Source organism: Gambusia affinis, linkage group LG17, assembly GCF_019740435.1.
Source record: "Gambusia affinis linkage group LG17, SWU_Gaff_1.0, whole genome shotgun sequence".
Lineage (NCBI taxonomy): Eukaryota > Metazoa > Chordata > Actinopteri > Cyprinodontiformes > Poeciliidae > Gambusia > Gambusia affinis.
The window spans coordinates 22,396,621-22,422,377 of NC_057884.1; the positions used below are offsets into that span (position 1 = coordinate 22,396,621).

General features: G+C 37.1%; 1 protein-coding gene across 4 annotated transcripts in view; it reads left to right on the top strand.

Moving 5' to 3' along the window:
• The first annotated feature begins 1,525 nt into the window (after window positions 1-1,525).
• LOC122846984 (protein unc-13 homolog B-like) overlaps window positions 1,526-25,757 on the top strand; it is a 63,867-nt gene continuing 39,635 nt past the window's right edge. For all 4 annotated transcript variants that reach the window (XM_044144297.1, XM_044144299.1, XM_044144298.1 and 1 more), the window contains exons 1-8: window positions 1,526-1,776; window positions 10,033-10,062; window positions 16,752-16,851; window positions 19,162-19,279; window positions 19,530-19,653; window positions 20,846-20,916; window positions 21,838-21,895; window positions 24,113-24,329. In XM_044144297.1, coding sequence (XP_044000232.1) covers window positions 1,755-1,776; window positions 10,033-10,062; window positions 16,752-16,851; window positions 19,162-19,279; window positions 19,530-19,653; window positions 20,846-20,916; window positions 21,838-21,895; window positions 24,113-24,329 — 740 coding nt within the window. In that variant the 5' untranslated portion in view covers window positions 1,526-1,754. The remainder of the gene's footprint in view (window positions 1,777-10,032; window positions 10,063-16,751; window positions 16,852-19,161; window positions 19,280-19,529; window positions 19,654-20,845; window positions 20,917-21,837; window positions 21,896-24,112; window positions 24,330-25,757) is intronic.

The window sequence follows — 25,757 nt, forward strand, 5'->3', positions numbered from 1 at the left end:
ATGTTTCAGATCAGTTTTGAATTCCAGCATAATTTATTTTTGCAAAATGCAAAAATAATGAGAATTATTTTAATCAATCAATCAATCAATCAATCAATCAATCAAACTTTATTTGTATAGCACATTTCAGCAGCAAGGCATTTCAAAGTGCTTTACATCAAATCAAACACAAAAATACAATGCAACATTGAATCAACAATAAAAACACAACATCAAGTCAGATTTCGTCAATAAATTTGCAATTGATCACGTTTCAAATTAAACTCTAAACAAGTGGGTTTTTAGTTGAGATTTAAAGGAAGTCAGTGTTTCAGCTGTTTTACAGTTTTCTGGAAGTTTGTTCCAGATTTTTGGTGCATAGATGCTAAATGCTGCTTCTCCTCGTTTGGTTCTGGTTCTGGGGATGCAGAGCAGACCAGAACCAGAAGACCTGAGAGTTCTGGAAGGTTGATACAACAGCAGCAAATCTTTAATGTATTGTTGTGCTAAACCATTCAGTGATTTATAAACTAACAACAGTATTTTAAAGTCTATTCTTTGAGCTACATGGAGCCAGTGGAGAGACTTTAAAACTGGTGTTATGTGCTCTATCTTCCTGGTTTTAGTTAGAACGCCAGCAGCAGCATTCTGGATCAGCTGCAGCTGTTTGATTGATTTGTTGGACAGACCTGCGAAGACGCCGTTACAATAATCAATACGACTGAAGATAAACGCATGGATGAGTTTCTCTAGATTTAATAGAACTTTTAAAATTTTTCCAGCAGCCTGTGTGCATATTCATAAAAGTTTACTTCTCTGATTGATGGACATTCAGAAAGCTGCCTTACTTGTCTTTACGCCATTTTTTAGTCATTTAGAAAACCAATTTATCCAAAAACCTTAACTTCCTGACTGATGTCTTTAGATCTTGCTTCTGTATTTCCACATAGTATTATTTTCTTACGATGGAATCCATGTTGAGAAGCGCACCAGTCCTTCTTCCTGCAGCCAAACAGCCCCACATCATGATGCTGCCACAACTGGACTTCACAGTAAGGGGATGCTTCCCCACTTTTCTCCTAATGTAACAATCAACTTTCTATTTTTCTCGTTTTCTGCCTCTTTTGTCAATTTTCTTTATTTTTTCTTCATGGTGTCACACAAGGAAGTTGGTTTTCAATTAAATATATTGTGTCCATCCTAACTGACCTACAATATGTTTATTTTGATTTCATGTTTAAAAATATCTGTGTAAAACATACAAGTATGACAAAAATATATAAATAATATATATAAGTCTCTTGAAGAACTGGACCAAAAGCAAATTAATAAAAAAAATGAATTTTAATATGGGTTATTTCATTGTTAGGTCAGGAAAGCGTCACCTGTTCCCGCCTCCCTCTCGCTCTTCACCGATTGGTGGAAGTTCTAAAAACGCCCCGCCCTCCAGCCGCAGCGCTCCCTCTGATTGGTCCGCTGTGACGCCTGTAACAGGTGTCCTCTCCTCCTCCTTTCAGGCGCTCTGTCGGGCTTTTCCATCCGAGTGGAAAGCTGGGATGAGAGTTTTAATAATGGCGTGGACTCAGCGGGGAGCAGCTGCTCTTTACTCCCCGTCCGGTACCAGCCAGAAACCTGCGAGCGTCGAAAAACGGATTTTATTGGAGCTTTGAGAGCATTTTAACGGATTTTATTATGTTACCTCACTGAAAGTAAATCTCCGCTGAGAGCTTCAAACTGTGAAACTACCTGCTGCTTGTCGCTGGAAGCGCTTTGTCATGTCGTTACTGTGTGTCAGAGGTAGGTCTTTGCTTTCTACATCGACTTTAAAGGAGTTTCGTGGAAAATCATCGTCCCTCAGTAGAGTAACTTGAAATTTAAGTGTTTGTATCAAGCACAAAAAGTGCCACAATCCTATAAATCTATTATTTGTTTAACACATATGTGTTTTAATAAGTGCAATACATAAATAATATTGTATCTTAGTGTTTAATATTTGTTTTTGTTTTTTTAAGTATGGCGTGCTAAAAGAGCCTTAGTTTCACAAATGATAATAATAATATTTAGATAACAGTTTAAACTTGTCACAAATATATTGAATCGCAGTCAAATAATCAAAAGTCAGAATTAAAAATAACAATTTGATTTTATGACATTATCAAATAATGTTACCTTAGTAGTTATTTTATGTGTATTATGATAAAGTATGGAGTGCCAAAGGTGCCTAAATTTAACAAAAATAATATACAAGTCAAAATTAAGAATAAGAATATGATTTCAAGACATTATAAAAGTGTAATTTTAATAGTTAAATTTACATGTACTGTGATATTTATATGGAGTTACAAAAATGCCTCAATTTAACTTAAATAATATTTAGGTTATAAAGTATTTTAAATATGCCCCAAATGTATTCAATTGAAATCATATATTTAAAAGTCACAATTAAGAATTCATTACATTGTAACCATTTATAATTTCAGTAGTTAATTTATTTGTATTGTGATTTTTATTTGGTGTGCCAAAATTGCCACAATATAATAAATTAAGAAATTCATAGGAAATAAATACAGTTGATAAAAATGGCATTAAAATAAAATTATTTAATAAAGTTTAAACATTTTACGTCAAACGCTCTTATTTATTAATTTATTTGAAATAAATGAACTAGCATCTGATTGGTTAATCTGCATATTAAGTTCACTTTAGATCAGTTATAATTACATGAGTTGTGTTGGCCCCGCCCACTGAGATTAATGGGTAAAGCCCAATTCATTTAAATATTTTTTATTGCCGTTAAAATTTTATTATTATAGATTTAATATTGTTTTTGTACATTTGTTGCCAAATATAAATAACAAACAAAACCAAATGTAAAAAAGAATAATTTATTCTATTATGGCATGTTTAGATCTCGGTAGTAAAAGTTAAACAACGTGACTTTTTAAGCATCCTCCTAATATCTGATTGGTGAAAATTATGACTTTATTAATTTAATATGAAAATACACATTGTATTTAATTATCTATTAACCTACTTAATAAAAAATTGTATTTTAGTGTGAATGCAAATTACTAAATTGGTTCAGTTTTTGCTGTTTAATTTTTGTGAGCAGTAAAACTCAAACTGTTGAGTTATTAATAATTATTAATTATTTTATGTTTGTAAAAATAATTAAGACATGGTGCCTCTGAAGAGACTGTTGACCCAGTTTTAACTTATCGGAGCAGCAACTGCTTGAAGCTTAATTACAATTTTATTGTTTGTTTACATTGAGACACTACAAATATATGAGAGGAAACCATAAAATGGGAACGGAGGATCCTGCTCCGCCGAATTTACATCAGTCAAGCACCTTATGTAATTTCTAATTCTGTGAAACGGCCGCAGCAGTTTGACCCGGTAATGCTAACAGAGCAGCAGTGAATAAGCTGCAAAGCCCAAAACAAACAACTGGATGAGAAACAACTGGATGAGAAACAACTGGATGAGAAACAACTGGATGAGAAACAACTGGATGAGAAACAACTGGATGAGAAACAACTGGATGAGAAACAACTGGATGAGAAACAACTGGATGAGAAAACCTGAGTGGAAAAAACACAAGAAAATCCTTTAAATCGTTCCAATCTGTAGGAAAATGAGACTCAGCGGTTCTGTTCTGATTAACAAATGAACAGTTTTGATCATTTTGGGCTTCATGGTTCCTGCTGACAGGAGAACAGAGTGAAAAACTTTCCAGGAGTTTGGCTGGTAGTTTATGGTTGTTTAACGTCTTTATGTGCTTCTAAAACGGCTGTAGTTTAATTACAATAGTAACAGGAAATGGTTTTTACCATCCAACCAACATCCAACCAACATCCAACATCCATCCAACATCCAACCAACATCCAACATCCATCCAACATCCATCCAACATCCAACATCCATCCAACATCCAACATCCATCCAACATCCATCCAACATCCATCCAACATCCATCCAACATCCATCCAACATCCAACATCCATCCAACATCCAACATCCATCCAACATCCATCCAACATCCATCCAACATCCATCCGACATCCATCCAACATCCATCCAACATCCATCCAACATCCAACATCCATCCAACATCCAACATCCATCCAATATCCATCCATCCAACATACATCCAACATACATCCATCCAACATCCATCCAACATACACCAACATCCATCCAACATCCATCCAACATACATCCAACATACATCCAACATACATCCATCCAACATCCATCCAACATACATCCATCATCCATCCAACATCCATCCAACATACATCCATCATCCATCCAACCATCCATCCAACATACATCCATCCAAGATCCATCCAACATCCATCATCCATCCATCATCCATCCAACATCCAATATCCATCCAACATCCATCCAACATACATCCATCATCCATCCAACCATCCATCCAACATACATCCATCCAAGATCCAATATCCATCCAACCATCCATCCAACATACATCCATCCAAGATCCATCCAACATCCATCATCCATCCAACATACATCCATCCAACATCCATCCAACATACATCCATCATCCATCCATCATCCATCCATCATCCATCCAACATCCATCCAACATCCATCCAACATCCATCCAACATCCATCCAACATCCATCCAACATACATCCATCCAACATCCATCCAACATACATCATCCATCCATCATCCATCCAACATCCATCCAACATACATCCATCCAAGATCCATCCAACATCCATCATCCATCCAACATACATCCATCCAACATCCATCCAACATACATCCATCATCCATCCATCATCCATCCATCATCCATCCAACATCCATCCAACATCCATCCAACATCCATCCAACATACATCCATCCAACATCCATCCAACATACATCCATCATCCATCCATCATCCATCCAACATACATCCAACATACATCCATCATCCATCCATCATCCATCCAACATACATCCATCCAACATCCATCCAACATCCATCCAACATACATCCAACATACATCCAACATACATCCATCATCCATCCATCATCCATCACATCCAACATCCATCCAACATACATCCAACATACATCCATCCAACATCCATCCAACATCCATCCAACATCCATCCATCATCCATCCAACATCCATCCAACATCCATCCAACATCCATCCAACATACATCCACCCAACATCCATCCAACATACATCCATCATCCATCCATCATCCATCCAACATACATCCAACATACATCCATCCAACATCCATCCAACATACATCCATCATCCATCCATCATCCATCCATCATCCATCCAACATACATCCAACATACATCCATCATCCATCCATCATCCATCCAACATACATCCATCCATCATCCATCCAACATCCATCCAACATCCATCCAACATCCATCCAACATACATCCATCATCCATCCATCATCCATCCAACATACATCCATCCAACATCCATCCAACATACATCCATCATCCATCCAACCATCCATCCAACATACATCCATCCAAGATCCATCATCCATCATCCATCCATCCATCCATCCAACATCCATCCAACATACATCCATCCAAGAACCATCCAACATACATCCATCCAACATCCATCCATCCATCCATCATCCATCCAACCATCCATCCAACATACATCCATCCAAGATCCATCCAACATCCATCCAACATACATCCATCATCCATCCAACATCCATCCAACATCCATCATCTATCCATCATCCATCCAACATACATCCATCCAACATCCATCCAACATCCATCCAACATCCATCCATCATCCATCCATCATCCATCCAACATACATCCATCCAACATACATCCATCATCCATTCAACATCCATCCATCCATTCATCCATCCATCTGTTCATCCATCCATCCGTCCATCCATCCATCCATCCATCCATCCAACATCCATCCATCCATTCATCCATCCATCTGTTCATCCATCCATCCGTCCATCCATCCATCCATCCATCCATTCATCCATCCATCCATCCATTCATCCATCCATCCAGAAACCAATCAAACTTGTGTATGGATGTAATTTACATCCACGTCTGGAAGTGGCAAAAATCTGATGCATTTTTGTTGGGTGAAAAGATCAAAATTGGGTCGTTGAGCCTGTCGTGAAAAAGTTTTGCACAGGTTGCATTCTGACTCAAAGTGGAATTACGGAAATAGATTTTTCTAATGGAGACACACCAGTTATGAAAAACTCAGGTTTGTCGATAAAGTTATTTTTCCTCGGCTGATTTATTTTTGAGAAACTGCAATGGAAACACTTTTCACCTCACATGAGTCACGTAATCAATAACCAGATGTTACTACTGGTGGAAAAGACGATAGAAGACAAGAAGAAGTGGCAGGACAATGTTTTTTAATAACTTATTGCAAGAATAAAATTATTTTAATTAAGTTTCTTATTTAATGGAAACACATCCATTGGAAAATTGAGTTAATTTGACATTTTTGCTCATTTTGCAATGGATTAGGTGTAATTTTTTGGTTGTGGAAAAACAGAACCAGTTAAGCTTTGTTGGATAAATCCTATATTAAAATACCGATGTTGTATTCTAACATCTTGTAAATATGAATATTTTAAGTTTCAGCAGCTAAGTAATTATTTCATGAAGCTTTGAAAGAGTTCGTTTTGACCTCAACAGGCTGGATGAGAGGAGAGACGCTCAGTTCAGACCCGTTTGCTTCTGTTTCAGAAAGGAAAAGGAAATCTTTAAACCCAGCAGCTTCCAAGATGGAGGTTTGGTCATCGATGCGCCTCAATGGGACGCAGCAATACGTCACCAATAAAACCCCAGATTCACTCCAACGGGCCGATTGAACCCAACCTGGACCTTTCAGGCGTTTCATCTATTTATTGGTGTTTCTATTGGACTCAGAGCTGATGTTGTGACTCAGACCCTCATGGCTCGACTTTACATTGTTGATTATTTATTGCCTGTTGCGATGATTGGTCTCCATGGCGACGCCATTTCACAACAGATAAGTGTGTTGCCCTTACATGAGGCTCTTGGCGGATATGCATGGGTCGCCTTACGTGTTTCCCATGATCCTCTGGGGTCGGAGACACGTGATTTTATCTACCTGGAAGACTTAAAACCACTTTTATTGATTTCATTTTGAATGAAAGGAAGCATAATGGTGCTTTAATAAATCAATTATATATTGCATCTAAATTTAATTTCTTTAATAAATTAATGCAAGTTTTTATATTTATCAATTGTTCAGCAAAATATGGAAACATTTACAACTACAACATGAGTAGTAAGTTATATTTAACAGTAAAAGTACAAATATAGAAACAAAAAAATATAAAATCTAATAATCTGGTTAAATTATTGAATAAATGGACAGATGATGTCAACTGCAAAGATATTTATAGGTTTTAATGTGTTCGATTATTTCAGTGTTTCAGGAACCTCTGATCATTCATGGAGCTTCTATAGAAATGTGGACTGTGGATGCTAACATTAGCACTAGCTTCATGTTAGCATTGAGATGCTATTTTAGGCTACATTAGCTTCTCTGGTCATTTGAACACAACAATAGTCTTTTCCTGCATCCAATCAGATGGTTTTCGGATGCAGACATTAATCCACAGTGAGCCGAGAGAAGCGGTTTCCATCAGTGTTAGCGGATGTAGCTTGTGCGTCAGATTTACGGTCGTACCATAAACACAATACAAAGGTTCCAGCTGGAACATTGTAGCTTGAAAATTAAAATAAACTTGAGTTGAGCTGCAGATAAAGAGTCAAAAAAGAAACCTGACATTTTGAACTTGTTTCGTTTGTCACTCAGTTGATGTAAATATGGCCGACCTGAACCGTCACTGCAGAGAGCTGAGAGGAACCAGCAGAGGAATTATGGGAGAGAGCGAGGGATCGCCCCGGAGGAGTAATCCCTGGGCCATCTGCTCTCTCTCTCTCTTTTTCTCTTTCTCTTTCTCTCTCTCTCTGTCTGTCTGTCTGTTTCTCTCCCTTTTTATCACATTTGTTCGTTCTTTCTCTTTTATTGTCTCTTGTTCTCTCACTCTTTCCCTCTTTTGTTTTGTCTCTTGTTCATTTGTTTTTTTAGGTCTTTTTCTCTTTTTTCTTTTTTGCTCGTTCTCTTGTTCTTTTGCAGTTTCATTCTCTATTGTTTTATGTTCACTCTCTTTTCCTTTTTCATTCTTTCTCTTTTTTGTTTTGTTTCTCTATCATTCTCTTGTTCTTTCCATTTTGTTCTTTTCTTTCTCTTTCATTTGTTCTTTCTGTTTCTCTCTTGCTCTTTAGTTTTGCTTCCTCTTTATTTCCTGTCTCAGGTCAAATCGTGATTTATTTCACTGAAAATGCATTTTAACATATTTCTTCTCTGTAGCGATTCACTGCTGATGTATTAGACAACAAAAGGGAAAACCGTTTAATTCTCCAGGTTCTTATAATCATTAACAACTCAGCAGCATCAACTGCGTTTTCTGCATTAGGGCTGGAAGAAAGCAGCGAAGAGCGACCAGAAGTTACCATTTAAATCAGTTGATAGAGATCTGTTTGCACCATAAGGGTACTCTGTTTTTTTTCCACATTAATGTTTCTCTTCCTGCAGTGGAAAGAAAGAAAAAGTTGCAGATTTGGTTGTTTTTGTACTTCCATTTGGATTTCTGCTGTTTGTAAAAACAACCAAGACGTTTGGGGGGGAAAAAAAAAACATTCAGGTGTTTTTTTTTTGTTTTTTTGTTTGTTTTTTTTTGCCATTAATGTTTTTTGCTGTCTGGAAAATAAGCCATTTCAAAAACCTAATCTAATGTCACAGCCCGTTACCTAGCAACCTCAGTAGAATTCTGCCCGTTACCTAGCAACCCCATACAGCCATCTTTAATGGGGAGGGAGGCGGCCATCCAGCAACAGATTGTTTGGATTTAAAGTGACTTGGTGCCATAAAACAACTAAAATCTCATTATCTAAGAATTATCTTTGTGCAAAATATGTAATGAAGATGTTTTGTTTAGGCCATTAAACCCATCCTAACCTGTCCAAGGAAGCATAATGGGTCGCTGAGGGCACTAACTCAGAGAGGATGGAAATATGAAGCATCCCTCTCTTCCCATCTGGCATGTCAGGCTGCAGAGGTTTAACACACAACCCTACCACAGCAATCACCACTAATCCCCAACAAAGCCCTTCAAAATCCCATAAACGCTATTGTATGGATGCATCAGGGGTAACGATGGCAGGTCTGATAAAAAACATAAACAAAATGAACCAAAAAGTTCTTTTTTTTTCCTGTCGTTGTGACGTTTGTTTACCAGATGTTGTGCTTCGTGCTGCAGCTGTCTCAGCTTATGTTTCATGATTATGTTGAAGGTTCGGTGGTGATGAAAGGTTGGCCTTAATTCCCAGGAATGAAACGATAAAATCAGGATAAATTCTGAAGATGAAAATCAGTCAGACATTTCCAGTTCTTATTAAGACTCCATTTGGAAGCATTAATGCTACTTTTTCTCTCTTTGTAACATTTCTGCTTTCAGGCTGTTAAATCTGTGGAAGAGCTCATATTATTGGAGCTGATCTGATTTCTGGTGGAAACGTTTTCCAGGAGTTTCTTCTACATTTTAGCTAAATTCTGTCACATTCTGTTTGTCGTCTGCTGCTTTTAATTTATTTGTTTTATGGAAATGATGCATGATACAGTTTAAACCAGAGGTTTACAAACTTCACACCAACCATTTTGTGAAATCAGACGAAACTTTTGCCATTTTCAGTGTTGAGCACTATTAGTTCTGCTATTGCTAAAGCTAAATTGCTATACCTGCATAATATTTAGTGGAAGCTAAAGCTCCACCAACACAATATTTAGCTAAAGCTAACACTAAAGCACCACAGCCATGTTGTATTTAGTGGAAGCTAACGCTAAAGTGTCAATATGTATTTAAGCATGGCATTTATCTAAACATTTTTTAAAAATGTGAGTTTTAAATATCTAATATTTTGTTTTTCTGTTTGTCTTTTTTTGTAGTGAAAAAAGCCAAACTTCAAGGAGCACCAGGTAAGGACTTTTAGTTTTATTTTATGAAGAATCAAAATGGTTCACATTTCACACATAAAAAGGAAGTTGCGCTCAGTGTCTTCTTCAGAGGTTTTTGTGTTGTTTCCTGCAGTAGTTCTTGGTGCAGCGCCCCCACAGGCGAGGAGAGGAACTGGTTTTTAAGTCAGTTTGGTTCGTTTGATTCAAATGAAACAAGTGTTACAATTTTCATCCCCTTTCGAATCAAATCTGCTGGACTAAGGTGTAGACTTGGCCACACCTGTTTTAAAAGCTCTTAATTAGGGCTGATTACCCTAAAGTAGGTGTTGCTGGATGTTTTGTCATTTAGGTTAATCGGTTACATTCTGGCAAGTGAGTGAAAGTGGGTTGATTATGGATTAATCCTGCGTCCTTCAGCTGCAGCCAGGTGAGCTCAGCTCCTGGGAATAAATCCTGGTGCGGCGGCGCTTACGCCCAAACTAAAGCCCGGTGACATTCAGGGAGGAGCAGGAAGGAGCTCCAAGTGGAAGTTATGATGTTTGACTCGCATCGATTTGAAACTTAATCATCCCTGCAGATGTTTGCATGCGCTAAGCCTCTTCTTCTTCTTCTGTTATAAACTGCAGAGCCTTCCTGTCCCAGAGTAAACATCAGAGATAACTCTGCTAACCCAGCGGCTTCCTGAAGTGTCAAGTTATCATAACAGACTCTTCTTGCTAAGAGCTAAGCTTTGAAACTCTGTAAATGTTTGTTTTGTTGCTAAGCGTTTTGCATTCAAAGATGTTTAATATTTTTGTAGAAGTGCTCAATGATGCAAACTTAAACAGTGAAATGTTTTCTTTACAGAAATGCAGTCAGTCCTACATTCAGTAACGCGCAACTTAATAAATAAAAATAGCAGCAAAAAGTTATTTTACTTCTGAAATTCAATGTAAAAAGTAAAACTTAGATTTTATATGAATTAATGTACACAGACATAAACTGTCAATTTTGATGATTATTGCATGTATTGCAGAATATTAGCAGAAAATTGAGTGGAAAGAAAATAAATAAAACGTTTATTCAAGAGTTTATTCAAGAGTTTTCATAGAAACACTTTGTGAACGTCAAGCGGACAGAAGACCGCTCCAAAAGCAGGAAGTGGTTTATGCTGCAGGGAATTCTGGGTAAATATAACCAAAACAAACATGCTAGTTGGTGCTAGCTGGACGATGTCTCATAGTTTTTTACAAATAACAAAATAGAATCTTCAACCCATCAAACTTTGACTCTACTCCATTTTTGTTTAGAATTTGTGAAGAAGGAAGTTGAGCTCAGTGTCTTTGTGTTGTTTCCTCTGTTAGCTCTTGGTGCAGCGCCCCCACAGGCCAGGAGAGGAACAGGTTTTCCAATTAGTTTAGTTTGTTAGACACAGAACAAAGTGAAAGCAAACTGCAGCAGCTGAAAATGTAACAAATGTGGCGACTGTGGTCCCAAATCAAACCAAATCTTCTGGACTATCAGGTGTGACAACAGATTTACTCTCAATCTGTTTACCAGAATTTCTGACTGTTATGTTTCTTCTCATAACTTAACTATATAAACTCAACAGAACCTCAGTGGAACGTGACTTAGTTTATTAGACATTTTTCCCAAGAACATATTGAGATCAATGCGCTGATACCACATTTGTTATTCTTCCACATACAACACAAAATAGTGCCATTGAACAATGTGTTGTTTAATCACATACATAACACTGACTGCCTTTTTTCTGAGTCGTACTTTGCATCCATTGCATTCGATGCCAGAATTGAACAATATTTGTTATCCTTGGCGCCGTCTGTCTGCTGCCTTCGCTCTCATTTCCTCGTCTTAATCTTTATTTGCTCTTCTTAAGCAGACGTGAGGTTTTGAGAGACGCTCTGAAGTTTACATAAGGTTGTCCTGAGGAATGTTTGCATTGTGCTTCTGCCACACCTGCCTGTGGTTTCCAGCTGATTTTGGATCATGTGTTGTACCTGAAAGCGCCGGTCCGTTCGGATCAGAGCGTGACCTTGCCGGGCCGCCGGCCAGCTGCCTCTGTTTCCACCGCCTGCTGCAGGAAACCGCGGCTCGATAAGGAAATAATTCAGCAACTGTTTGTGTTTTTCTTCTTCTGTTTTCCCTCTGAACCTCATTCTTCTCCTTTAACAATGGAAATAATTCAGACTCAGATTATAGATTTATGAATATGAACAGTTTAGATCCTCTCGGTGACGGCAGAGGTTTGACTGCGTCCGTGTTGGAAATGTCAGTTTTCCGACTGCCTGAGTTTTTCCTCAGTAATTTATTGAAAGAAAATCTTGATCAATAATAAATGAAGACATTTGACTGAAGCCTGAGGCTGTGTGGGAGGTTTATCTGATGACTGATGTCTGCTCTCTCTAAACATCATCCTACGGTTGTAATCCCTCCATATGAACAAGCTGCAGCTGCACTTAATAATAAAAACAAAAACTAATTTCACTTATCTTACTTAAGTCACAGTAAAAAAAAAACTTTCATTTTCATGACGCCAGATTTGTTACTTAGGATTAAGTTCAGCTTTTTGTCATATAATAGACTTCAGTTTTGGACATTTTTGCTAAACGATTTGTCATTTTTTCATTCACTTTCAACACTAAACTGTTGTTCTCCTAATATTATATTTTCTAAGATTAAACAGTTAAACAAAAACAATGATGCAGCTGAAGAAATTGTAATATGTTATATATTTTAGTTATTTAACTCAAAGAGTGGTATATGGAAACCTAGAAGTGCCATAATTAAACCCTTCTGTTTAAGATTTAGACGTGTTTCTGCTTCAACAGACCTCAGCTTGTTTGGATTTAAAGTGATGAAACTTCCTAAAACAGCTAAAATCTCATTATCTACGAATGATTTTGTGCAAACATTGTGATGAAGATGTTTTGTTTAGCCTGTAAATGTGTCCTAACCTGTAGTAATAGGCTGTCTTTAATGAAAATAGTCCTACCTTTTTTGATTTTTCCCCAAATTCTTATGTTTCCACCTAATTGTGAACTTTTAAAATGTCAGGAAAAGGAAAAGAAATGTGTATTATGTGTGTTTTCATCTGTTGGTTTGGATCGAATCAACCAGGCTTGAATTGGCCAAATGATGACGCTTCATTTGACTTTAATAAACAGGATGTAGACGTTTTCTCAGATAGTGCCTCTGGTAAGGCACAGACCCACCAGTGGTTCACTTCATCAGAACTTATTCAGCTAATGGGTCTGAATCTGAACTTATTTTCATAAAATAACAAAAACCATCTGAAGTGAGCAAAACTTTTCTGAGTGAAACTGAGGAAGTTATTTAAGAATTTGTTATTTCCATCAACGATCTTTCAAAATGTGCATCAAAAGCCTTGATGGAAACGCGGCCAGGGATTCATTTGTTGCAGGAGTTACATTTTGCTGCTGGTTTCACTGGTCAGATGGACATTTTGTGTGGTGTGGTTTTTTTTCTTTTCCAGGCAGATTTTGCTGCTTCCTCCTCAACAGAGCAGATTACATCAGCTGGATGGTTGGTGGCACCTGCTGTAAAAAGGCCCACAGCCTCTAAACGGCTGTTATCTAATCCATACATCCTCTTCCTGTTATCTGGTGCCAGCTGGAGTCGGCCCAAGTGAGGCACAAGGCCTGAGCGATCTAATTAGGGACAGGCTGCCGCGTCCCCCAGGCTGCGTTTTCTTGCTACTGTCCGCTTCAGACGCTAATTAGGTTTTAATTCTGTCTGTTAAAGTCGCCTGGTTACTTTCACAACTGATTTTGGTGTTTAAAGTATTATTTTCTTAAACTTCTCTCTCCGTGAAGTCCGGATCGTTTTCCAGTTTATTTGTCTGGCTCCAGTGCGGGGTAAATGTTTTGGGGTGTCGCCATGGCAACCAGGAACATCGTTGCTTAGTGCAGTCTTGGGAGCAACAGCTGATTGCTTTTGTTTCCCAAAAACCAAAAGGTTTAAACTTGGTCAGTAGCGTGTTTTACCTTTGCATCCTGATTCCTGGGCAAAAGATTGTTTTAATTTTTAACAAACTGGTTTTAATAAAATGGCTGAAAGCCACGAATACTTGAGTCCCAATCTAAACTTGCTTATTTTAATAGTTTAAACACAAAATATAACTCAATATGCATAAATACGCAGAGTAGAAATCACATTAGCGCTACCACTGAAGCTAACATCCACTGATCTTATTATCTCCATTTTTAGGAGAATCAGCCAATCAGACGGTAGGAGAAATGAATGCTACAACTGGATTGGGTACTTTGTAACCAAAAGCATGTCAACTAGCATTGATGCTAGGTATGTTAGCTTCCCAACTTGCTTCATATTTATAATACTTTAGATATGCTGCACAGAAGTATCCGTTTGTAATCCGTTCACCACATTTTTGTTTTTTTTGCACAAATGTTTATTGAATAATGAGATTTTAGGGCCTCTGTCACTTTGAATCCAAATAAAATGCTGGTGGCCACACCCTGAAGCTACCTTACATCTTAGAAAAGCAGGAATGGAGCCTCCTGCTCATCCAATAATAATGCAGCAAGCCGTATCTGGATGGTACGTAGGCAAAAAAAGATACTTGTCCTTTCCAGCAGCCGTTGTACAGCGGTAAAACCAGCTGACGAAACGTGCTGGAGCTCTACTCGGGTTGCTAGGTAACGGGCAGAGACATTGTATTAATACATTTTTCCAGACTCCAAATAGCGTTAATTAATTAAATGTTGTTTTTAAGCTGTTTTTAGAAGCAGCAGAAACCCAAATGGAAGAACAAAAGGGTGAATTTTATATGACGATTCTCTTTTAACCAATAAAACTTTTCAAAATCCAGGCTAAAAACTCACCTGCTTTAAAATGGATTCAGACTCATAATCACTGTAATATTGGCCAACACAGATGTGGTTTATAAATGTAATGTCTGTTACTCAGTTTATTATATTTGTGTTTTTAGCATAAAAAAACTGTTTGAATTACCTCATTGCTGAAATGTGCTTCACAAATAAACGTGATTAAAAACAAAAGGAACTGAAGGGATTAAGTTTTTTTTTTAGTATATTTGTAATAGTTGGACAAAAAAATAGCCATTAGCTGCAGCTTTACAGTTGGAGGTTCCTGGCAGTGAAGTTCAGAGTTGCAGGGCAGGAGGAGTCGGCGGCGGCAGCTCAGGCCTCCTAATCTCCTGCCCCTCCCCCAGCAGCAAACATCTGGCTGACAGGAAGCTGACAGATCTCTGGGTGTGAAAACACACTCCGGCTCTCCGAGCTCGTCTCTGATTGGCTGCTTTTCTGAATCGCTCGCTTTGAATCGGATCGTTTCAGACAACTTCACCTTTGACCCAGCTGGATTTTAGTTCAGTTTTGATCGGGATTTTTTAACCAATCTTTTCAAAATCGACAGGTCTCACCTGCTTTAAAATGGATTCATAAAATGGATCCCATAGCCATTAGCTGCAGCTTTACAGTTGGAGGTTCCTGGCAGTGAAGTTCAGGAGGTTATTCTCCTGTTAGGCCCAGATGTTCAGAGCGGTGAGTGGCCTGATGGAGGCAGATTGATCTGCTTTCACTCTCAGTGGAACCACGGATCCTTCACCAGCAATGAGGTCGGTTCAGTTCAGTTCTAATCTCTGTTCAGTCCCCCAGTTCAGCAAACATCTGGCTGACAGGAAGTTCAGATTCTGGGTTCAGTTCACACTCGCCGGCTCTCAGTTCAGTCTCTGAGTTGGCTGCTTTTCTGAATCGCTCGCTTCAGTTCAGTTCAGTTCAGTTCACCTTTGACCCAGCTGGATTTTAGTTCAGTTTTGATCGGGATTCAGTTGAGTTGGAGTTCACCTTCGGTTCAGTACATCAACAGGTCAGGTTCACTTCAGTTCCCTTCCAACATGTTCAGTTCATGGTTGTGGTTCACTTCAGTGTTCACTTCGTTCATGAGAGTTCAAGTAGTCGGTTCAGTTCATTTCACTTCATTTCACTTCAGTTCAGTTCACTGGATTCTCAGTTCAGTTAACGGGTTCAGTTCAGTTCAGTTCAGTTCAGTTTACTGCTTTCAGTTCAGTGGTTCAGTTCGGATCCTTCACCAGTTCGGTTCAGTTCAGTTCAGTTCAGTTCGGTTCAGTTCACTTCGGTTCAGTTCAGTTCAGTTCAGTTTACTTCGGTTCAGTTCAGTTCGGTTCAGTTCAGTTCACTTCGGTTCAGTTCAGTTCAGTTCAGTTCAGTTTACTTCGGTTCAGTTCAGTTCGGTTCAGTTCAGTTCAGTTCGGTTCAGTTCAGTTCAGTTCAGTTCAGTTCAGTTTACTTCGGTTCAGTTCAGTTCAGTTCAGTTCACTTCGGTTCAGTTCAGTTCGGTTCGGTTCAGTTCAGTTCAGTTCGGTTCAGTTCAGTTCAGTTCGGTTCAGTTCAGTTCGGTTCAGTTCAGTTCAGTTCCACCAACAGGTAAAGGTGAGACATTTAAGGTTTCACCATCAGAGTTCAGAAGAATCTGTTAGACGAGGAAACAAAGAGTCCATCCATCCGTCTGTTTGTCCCTTCATTGTAATAATTTATATTTCCATCATTTTTTCACTGACAGGTTGATAGAGACACTCTCTCTCAGCGATACTCGGATCTGTAGCCGACTATTCTCCTCTTCCCATTAATCCTCATTGTTACTCCAAGCAGAAATATTTCATATTATTCTCTTGGGTTTTGTTTCAGATAAATTCAACACCTACGTGACGCTGAAGGTCCAGAATGTTAAAAGCACGACCATCACGGTTCGCGGAGACCAGCCCTGCTGGGAGCAGGACTTCATGTTGTGAGTCACTAAACACACATTTATTAAAACAAACCTTCATTTATTAGAAACAAACCATTTATTAGAAATAAACCTTCATTTATTAGAAATAAACCATTTATTAGAAATAAACCTTCATTTATTAGAAATAAACCTTCATTTATTAGAAATAAACCTTCATTTATTAGAAATAAACCTTCATTTATTAGAAATAAACCTTCTCTATGGGTCTGACTCAGCAATAAGAGATAAAATTGCAGTAATTCTGCTACTTGTTTTTTTGTTGACCTTTGACCTACTTTGACAGAATAATGCTGCAGCTGTTTATGCTGCCACTAGTTTAATTTTCTAGATTTTCCGACGTCGAAGCGTTTCCGTGGCGATGACATGGCCACCATGTTGGCTTGCCTTGCGTCATTGTTTGTCTTTGCTGCAGTGTTTGTTTTTCCAGACCTTCACTGATCTGTCGCCCCGAAGTGATTCAGCGTCTATCAGAGGAAACACGTGGAGTTTCCAGCGACAGATCCAGATATTTATCAGTTGTTTTCCATCATTTTAATGAAAAACATTCCTTATTCTCAGTTTAGATGTTTTTATTATGGTTAAGTTATACTGGAACAAAAGAGAAGTTGAGGAGAGGAAGCAGAACTGTTTTTCAAAGTAAGAGCATGTATATAAACATCTAGCTGTTTTACAAATTAAATGCGACCACAATCAGATTTTTGTGTGAACATTTTACGACTCCAAAGCGACGTTAGCGTCACACAGCAGCTCATTGTTTATGACAGTAAAAATGGCCGCCGCCGTCTCAATCAATAAGCTGAGGAACGATTAATTATGTTAATTTGATTTCTGTTTTGATATTTTAGGAGAACATTTCTCAGTAACAACTTGGAATAATGGAGCTAATGTTTCATTTAACGCTTTAGCATTTTTGCTAACGTTGAAATCGTTTAGGACACTCAGCTTCCCTAAAATGAATCTTTCCAGATATTTTATAAAACGCTAATTTGCTTTGGTGTTTTGTAAACAAAAATAAATTGGTGCTTGCGGGTTGTAGTATTTGAATGTAAGCTTTAATTTCAGTTGAAGTTAGTGCTTTAGCATTAGCTTCCAGTAAGTACAGTGCTGATGGTAGCGCATTTGCGTTAGCATATCTAATGTTTATGGTTAGCGCTTTAGGGCTAGCAGAGCTAGCCTTTTAGTTAGCAGTGTCCATTACTTATTAGCCCTTCAAAATACATTCACTGAAAAACAAAATCAACATTTTTAAATCAATTTTAATTTTAATTTTATTATGTTATCTGATTATTTTTGTGCCGTTAAAACTGATATTCTCCTTATTTGTTGTAAAAAGTCATTAAAGTTTGAGATTCTAATGTTAAATAAAATGGAGGAAAAAAGTTTGTGGATCCTTTTTCAAGCTATCCAAGAATAATATTGATAAGTTTATTTTAATGAAACACATTATATATATTAAATAATCACAGAATGGTGTTTTTCAACACTTATTTCTGTTAATTATGTTGATTTTCCACTTGCAGTTAATGAGAACGTGACATTTAAAATTAGGAAATTACATCAGACTTTTAAACATTTTATAATATAGAGATTTGGGTATAATGAAAAGTATGTTTAACACCAGCTTAAATGTTGTTTTCAAGAGGAACTTTGACAAAAAAAGGCATATTTTAATTTATTGAATGGTATGAAATGTATTATTTTGAGTTTGGTAATTTCTCCAAAATGCTCGTCTGTTTTTTTTTTTAGTAATTTAATAAAACAACATTTTCAGTCGCTTCCTGAAATGCTGTTTTGGATTAAAGTGGGAGTTTTCTTGTATTAAATGATAAAAATGTGAATTATTAGACAGTTAAAGTCTCCCAGTTGGTCCCAGTTTGATGATGGGATCTGGTGTTTATTCTTCTCAGCCTTTATCTCTGCACCTGGCTGCTCCGTCCAATTATCTGCTGCCTTTGATTATCTTTTCTCATCTTCCTTTTGTTGGCTCTCGATGGTTCTAAACTTCCACATGCAAATGTCCCAGTCATGCAGCCCCTTTCAAAATAGAGGCCTCTTTTTTTATGCTGCCATCAAGCCCTTTGAGAGGCATGTTGAATGAAATGAGGCAGGGGTGGATTATAGCAGCTAAAACACAACAAAAAGCATCTTTTGTTCCCACCTGATAGTAATTATGTCGAGATTTCATCTCTATTACATGGTTTTCCAAGCAACAAAGCTTCCCGTTCTCTTATCTGTGACATTTTTCACCCAGTGCGTTAGGAAAACATCAACATTTCCCAGTAAAAATGTAAAGTTTCTGCCTTTCAGTGAGATCAACCGGCTGGACCTGGGGCTCATTGTGGAGGTGTGGAACAAAGGCCTCATCTGGGACACCATGGTGGGAACGGCCTGGATCCCCCTGAAAAACATCCGCCAGTCTGAGGAGGTCAGAGCTCAAACTTACCTAGCAACAGATGACACCCAGAAGCACCGACTCCCCAAGATTCCCGTCAACAATAAAAACCACAGAAACGAGTCAGACAGGCAATTTGAGTAACACAGATGTATATTAATAGATAGGACAACGCCCATTAGCCGCGATAGCTATCAACTGTTAGCTGTAGCTAGTGCCTATTAGCAGCGGCTGATGACATCACTGCGGTTTGGGTGAAATGTTTTACCGTTTCGAACCACAGGAAGGTTCAGGCGAGTGGATCTTCCTGGACTCAGAGGTTCTGATGAAGGCCGATGAGATTTATGGCACCAAGAACCCGACGCCTCACCGAGTTCTGCTGGACACGCGCTTCGAGCTGCCGTTCGGTGAGTGTCTGCCTCATAAAAATATACAAATTTTAATTAGTCTGTTTTTACAGTGTCTCATCAAACTGATGATGCCAAACAGAACAGCTGGAAGATTAATTGATTTTATTGATTAACCAAATTCTGTTTTTGAAGATTTAAGGATTGGAAAATTTTCAATAGTGATTTTCTTCTCTGTTCTTCTTTTTTGTGTAATTGAACCCAAATGAATGTGTTCATTGAATCTGTTTTTTTTAGTAAAGTCACATTTTATGTTTTATGAAATCCTGCATTCTCAATTTATTGCTAATATTTTATTAAGATTTTTTGATCAAATTCTATTAATATATTATTGCTAATATTGTATAAATAATTTATTGCTTTCATTAAAATATGTTACTTCCTGGCTAATGTTTAACATTTATGCTAATATTGCAATTGTCTATTGCTAATATTTTACTACAAATAGTTTGTTAAGGTTTTGTAAAATATTTTAGTTCTTGATAGTTTACTGCTAAAATGTCATATAAAATATTTGGTAGTTTTTCTTTTAAAAAAAATTGTTTATTGCTAATATTTTGTTAAAAATTGTTTAATGATATTTTATTTCATTTTTTACTAGTCAATAGTTTTTTGCTAATATTTTGAAGTATTTTTAGCTTAAATTAGTTTTTTTCTCTTTGAGTTGTTTTGAATTTACATTTTTCTTCTATATGACAAAAATATGCAAACCTCCAGTGTAAATGAAAGCACGTTTATGTGTTAACGGCCTAGTTAAAGTCCAAACTTTAATCTAGTAAAAAAAAAAAAAAAAGAAATCTGCTTCTCACAAGAATATTAATATTTTTGGAAATGTCTCCATTAACATCTTGAGCTGTTTCTGGAAGAAAGATCTTGGTTACTAAAGCAGGAACAACATATTGACATGGATTCCAGAAAATCTGTCACATTTTCATGTTTTTGTGGCAGCGTCACATTTTTCATCGTCGTTCTGATCAGATCAAAGTTGCGGTTCTGCAGCTCGGCGGCGCTTGGCCTCCATTAAAGCTGCAGGTCGGCGTCTCTTTGAAGGCTTTGTGCCCTTTAACGTGCATCTGCAGCCGCGCAGCTTCTAATGCGACGCTCCACTTCCTGTCGCTCACATTTTGTTCCAGTTTATTTCACAGACACTGTAAATAAATAATGTTGTGTTTTCTGAATTATTTACCTCCAGATATCCCAGAGGATGAAGCGCAGTATTGGACGGGGAAGCTGGAGCGAATCAACATGGGAATCCATGATGAGGTAAAATTCAGATAAATTCAAATCAGATTAATTTGGTGGATTTGTTTTTTAGTTACCGACTGAATCCATAAAATCATCAATTCTTCATCACCTTCTGCAAATTCTGCAAATATTCAAAATATACAAACCAACATCTGTTTCTGTTTGCAATGAGAAAATACAACAAAAACAGTTTAAATGGTTCTTGCTGCAACCACTTTATCCTTCCACTCAACTTTTCATTCATGTTCTTGGATTTAAGTAACATGCACTGCAAAAAAACAAAATCTTATCAAGTATTTTATGTCTAATTTCTAGTGCAAATGACAAAACTATCTTACAAATAACCGTAGGAGTTTGCTTTAAATCAATAATTACTTAGCATTGATAAAAGTGCACAACTGCTAAATTTTTTCTTTCCACTAAACTTTACTTTAATGTGTTTTGTTACAAGTAATGATAGTTGTAGCCCATGATCTGGTTGGGACTGTGTGTAATGACATTTGAAGCATTAATTCCAGTTACAGTCAATGATCACAACACTTTTTCCTTCCACTCAACTTTCCATTAAATTTTTTGGATACAAGTAATGACATTTAAGGGGATGGTTTGGTTGAATCTGAGTGTAATGGCTCTGAAGCTTTAAATTCAACCAAAAATCAGTGATTACAACACTTTTTCCTTCCACTCAACTTTCTGTGAATACACTTGGATATCAGTAATGACATTTAAGCACATTTTGGTTGCATCTGTCTGTGATGGCTTCCAGTACATTAAATCCAGCCACAATAAGTAGCAAGAACACTTTTTTCCTTCCTCTTAACTTTCTATTAATATTCTTTTAATATTAAAGTTATTAAAATGTATTATTATGGAAACTTCTGACATTTTAGAAAAGTCTTTACAACCCTACCTGATGTTTGATTCTCTGTTTTCCTGTAGTTTCCTCTTCCAGATGAGGACCAGAGGGCTCCGCTGCAGTGTGCACCCTCCCAGTGCTGTGAGTTCCCTCTGTTCTCCGTTCAGCCACTAGAGGGCATCAGATAATTTATTTTGAGCTTTCTTCTGCTGCTTGCTGTGTCTTTTTATCAGAACCAACCAAACCTTTTTCACAGCTGTTCAGGTTAATGTAGGGAACTTTTTTTTTTTTCTTGCTGCCTCCGTTTGGTCTGAATTCTCATTTTTAATGTTTGCACTTTCACCAGGCAACTATTTCGGATGGGCTGAACCACTGAGTATGTAACGTAACTTAATGGATCTCTTCCCCTGGCCAACCCTCGACCCCTTTGTTCATATCATAATATCCCTGAATTAAATGTAATCTATAACTTTTCCATTCATTTTACTCATGTTTCTGCAGCCTAACACATTTTTTCCTGCTGTTTTTCTTGATGCCCATTTGCCCTTTCATTTACCCCCAAACTCTTGCTGCTGGATTTTTATGTAAAATCAGTTTTATTACAAGATGGTTTTGAAAATGGTGAGAAAATAAGAAATACATCTATCCAAAAGGGCCAAGAGACGTACTCCGTTGTAAGCAATAGGACATTCCGACTGCAGTACCACTTCTCCACCTAAAGAGGGCAGAATTGAGATGTTTTTTTTGTTTGTTTTTTTTAGCCCAGATTTTTGCAGAAATAAACAAATTTACACAAAAATGTAAAAATGTTTAAAGAAATTAGCACAGAAACATGAATAAAACACTTTTAAGGACAAATTTAAACAGTTTATAATCAAAATAAATTTTAATTGGGTATTAGTTACACTTAAAGAATGACTAAAATGTTTAAAATCTGAGGGATTCTCGTTGTGTTCGTGTCAGGATAATTTCTGCTTTCAGATTATGGCCTCCTTGCAGCCATCTGAGGACAGCAGGATGGATCTGTAATAAATTTACTGCCTCTAATTAAAAAGGGGGCGATGTCTAATTGTGGTTCTCTGTTTACCCAGATTGAATCACTCACACATCACACTTTGTTGCTCCCTAGTAACCATTCACAGCCCCATTACAATCCAGCTGCTCATTTATTCTGCATTGTTGCTCCTAAATCCTGTTTCTGGTTTGGATTGGAGTAAATTTACTGTTATATTTACTCTTGCCTGCTTAAATATTATTTCATCTATCAAATCAAAGCAGTTTTTATATGTTTACTGCGTTAATGTGTCCGTCCATTTTTCTTTGCGGAAATTGATGCTAAATAAACAAGATCCCCTCCCTTTTTTTGCACTTATCCATAATTATGGGTTTTTTCCAAATTTTCCACAAAAATAAGTAAAAACATCTTGTTTAAGTGATGCTAACTCCCACCAACGGGTGGCAGTGTTTCTTCTATTTTACTGACGCCGCCTTGGTTCATGTCAAGTTATCATCTGTGATCGATGTGGCGAGTAACAAAAAGTCACATTTACTGTTTTACACATATTGCAAAATTCCTCACCTAGCAACCTGAGCAAAGCCCAGCCGTTACCTAGCAACCCTGATGGAATTCTGCTCATCACCTAGCAACCCAAGCACAAAATCTTATTTTTTTCAAGTTTTTGTACAGTTTTTAAAGTAAATATCTCAGTTCATTTGAAATAAAATGAAATTAATTTACAAGTAACTTTTCGGCAAAACAAAGGAATTTTTAAAAAAGTAAATAATTCATAAGTACAACAAAAAAATCTAAAAAGTACCAGTTCCACTGGCAGATTATTTCACTTAACACATGGGGAAAATGTCTTACAATAAGTGAAATAAACTGCCAGTGTAAAGAGTATTTTTCTTTATATATTAAGAAATTATTGACTTAAAAGGAGCTCCTAAATCTTGTTCAAGTTACTTGTAAGTTATTTTTGTATTACTTCAAGTGAATTAATATATTTTCACTAAAAATTGAACAAAAATACTTGGTAAGATTTTTGCACTCCTGTTGTTTATGGAGGATTTTCCCCTTCTACTTGTATAATTGCGTGTCTTTTAGCAGCCATTTGATTTGGGGGCGTGGCCAGCAGCAGTTTATCTGGATTTAAAGTGACAGAACCCAACAAACAGCTCATTCTGAAACGAGAAGACTAAAATCTCATTATCTAAGAAGGATTTTGTGTAAAAAGAAATGTAATGAGCATCTTTTGTTTTGCCTTTCCTTACTTGTTCAAGTAAACATAATAATTTAAACATTTAAAGGTAATAGGTCGTCTTTAAATTAGTTTTATTGATCGGATCTTCCTGCTGCAGCTCTGGACGATCAGGACAGCGCCGTAGACGACCGGGACAGCGACTACCGCAGCGAGACCAGCAACAGTTTGCCGCCTCGGTACCACACCACGGCCCAGCCCAACTCGTCCGTGCACCAGTTCCCCATGGGGCCCCGCGGCGCCCAGCAGCACCCAGACTGCTGCACCGACTCGGTCCGCAGCTTGGACCTGGACTACCGGGACCAGAGAGGAAGCAGGTAGAGCCGAGCATAAACACTCATTCACACACTGAACACTGCAAATACGCAAAGTATTTTTTGTCTAGTTTCTACTGTAAGTATCTTAGTACACTTTAAATAAGGCAAAACTAACTTCCAAGTAACTTTTCAGGAAGATATAGAAGCTTGTTCTGCATCAATGATTCCTAAATATTGATAAAAACGAAGCAGTTTCAATAGCAGATTATTTCTCTTCACACATTGGAAAAAATGTCATAAATGAAATAATCAACCAGTGAAACCAGTAAGTTTTTAGTCAATATTAAGGAATTATAAGATTAAAATAAACTTTTATTTCTTGCTGTAAAGTTACTTGTAAGTTAGTTTTTATTTCTGGTGTAGGGCTGAAACAAGTAATCAATTAATCATTAACTAGAGTATACACTTAAAAAAGTCCATTTGGTGAATAAACAACATATTCAGAACAGTACTTAAGCCAAAGCTGTAAAAAAAAATTATATTTTAGATTTACAATAAAAACAAATTTGTCTGTAAATATCTTCTACCTCAAACTCCTCAATTTTTTATACAAATAATTGTTAGTTGCAGCCCAACTTTTGTTGGTATAATTTGAAACAGCAGCCTTACTAATGACATTTTCACTGTGTAGGTGAAAATGTAACAGCTGTTTTAAATTGGTGTCATTAATATATTTTATTTTTGAGAAACTGAATTTTGACTTTTTATTAAATATCTAATAATCAGCTTTAAATATTTTTTTGAAATGCATCACTTTTTATGTAATTTATTTATACAAATTAAAACTTTTCAATTATATTCTAAATTATCGAGAGGCAACTTTAGTCCCTTAAGATTGGTTTCACTTTTAAATCGGCTGAAATTGCATCACCCTTTGTCAATTTGGAAAGATTATTGAGTGGTATTACCTGTTTACATCAAAATTATTTTAAAAACTCACAGTTTTCAAGGGAAATTTTTAATATGCAGTTTTTAGACGATAGAGGAATGTTGGTGCTTTAGATTAATTTGCACCAGTGAGAACATCACAAATCTGTCTGCGCTTCCTGATAGCAAGCTGCTAATTCTGCTGCAGAAAAGAGAATAAAAATGGGATTCAAGCTCTTTGTTTCATTTTGTCAGAGAATCTGTTGTGTTGCTTCGACTCCTCGGCAGTTTCAAAAGCTTTGGAAAGAGAAAACTCTCTGTGAGGCTCCCAGAGGGAGCGGGTCAGGGACTGAATCAGGCTTCTCTCTTTGGGGATTATAAACTTCTGAACCAAACGTCGTATGTTGGTGATTTAGGGTTTAGAGAGCTGCTAACTGTGACATTTGTTCAGGCTGAATCTAAATTTGTTCAGGCTTATGGTGACACACAATCTGTTACAACACAAAAACAGAACTATTGATCATGCAAAATGCACAGAGGGGTGAATACGTAAATATCAGT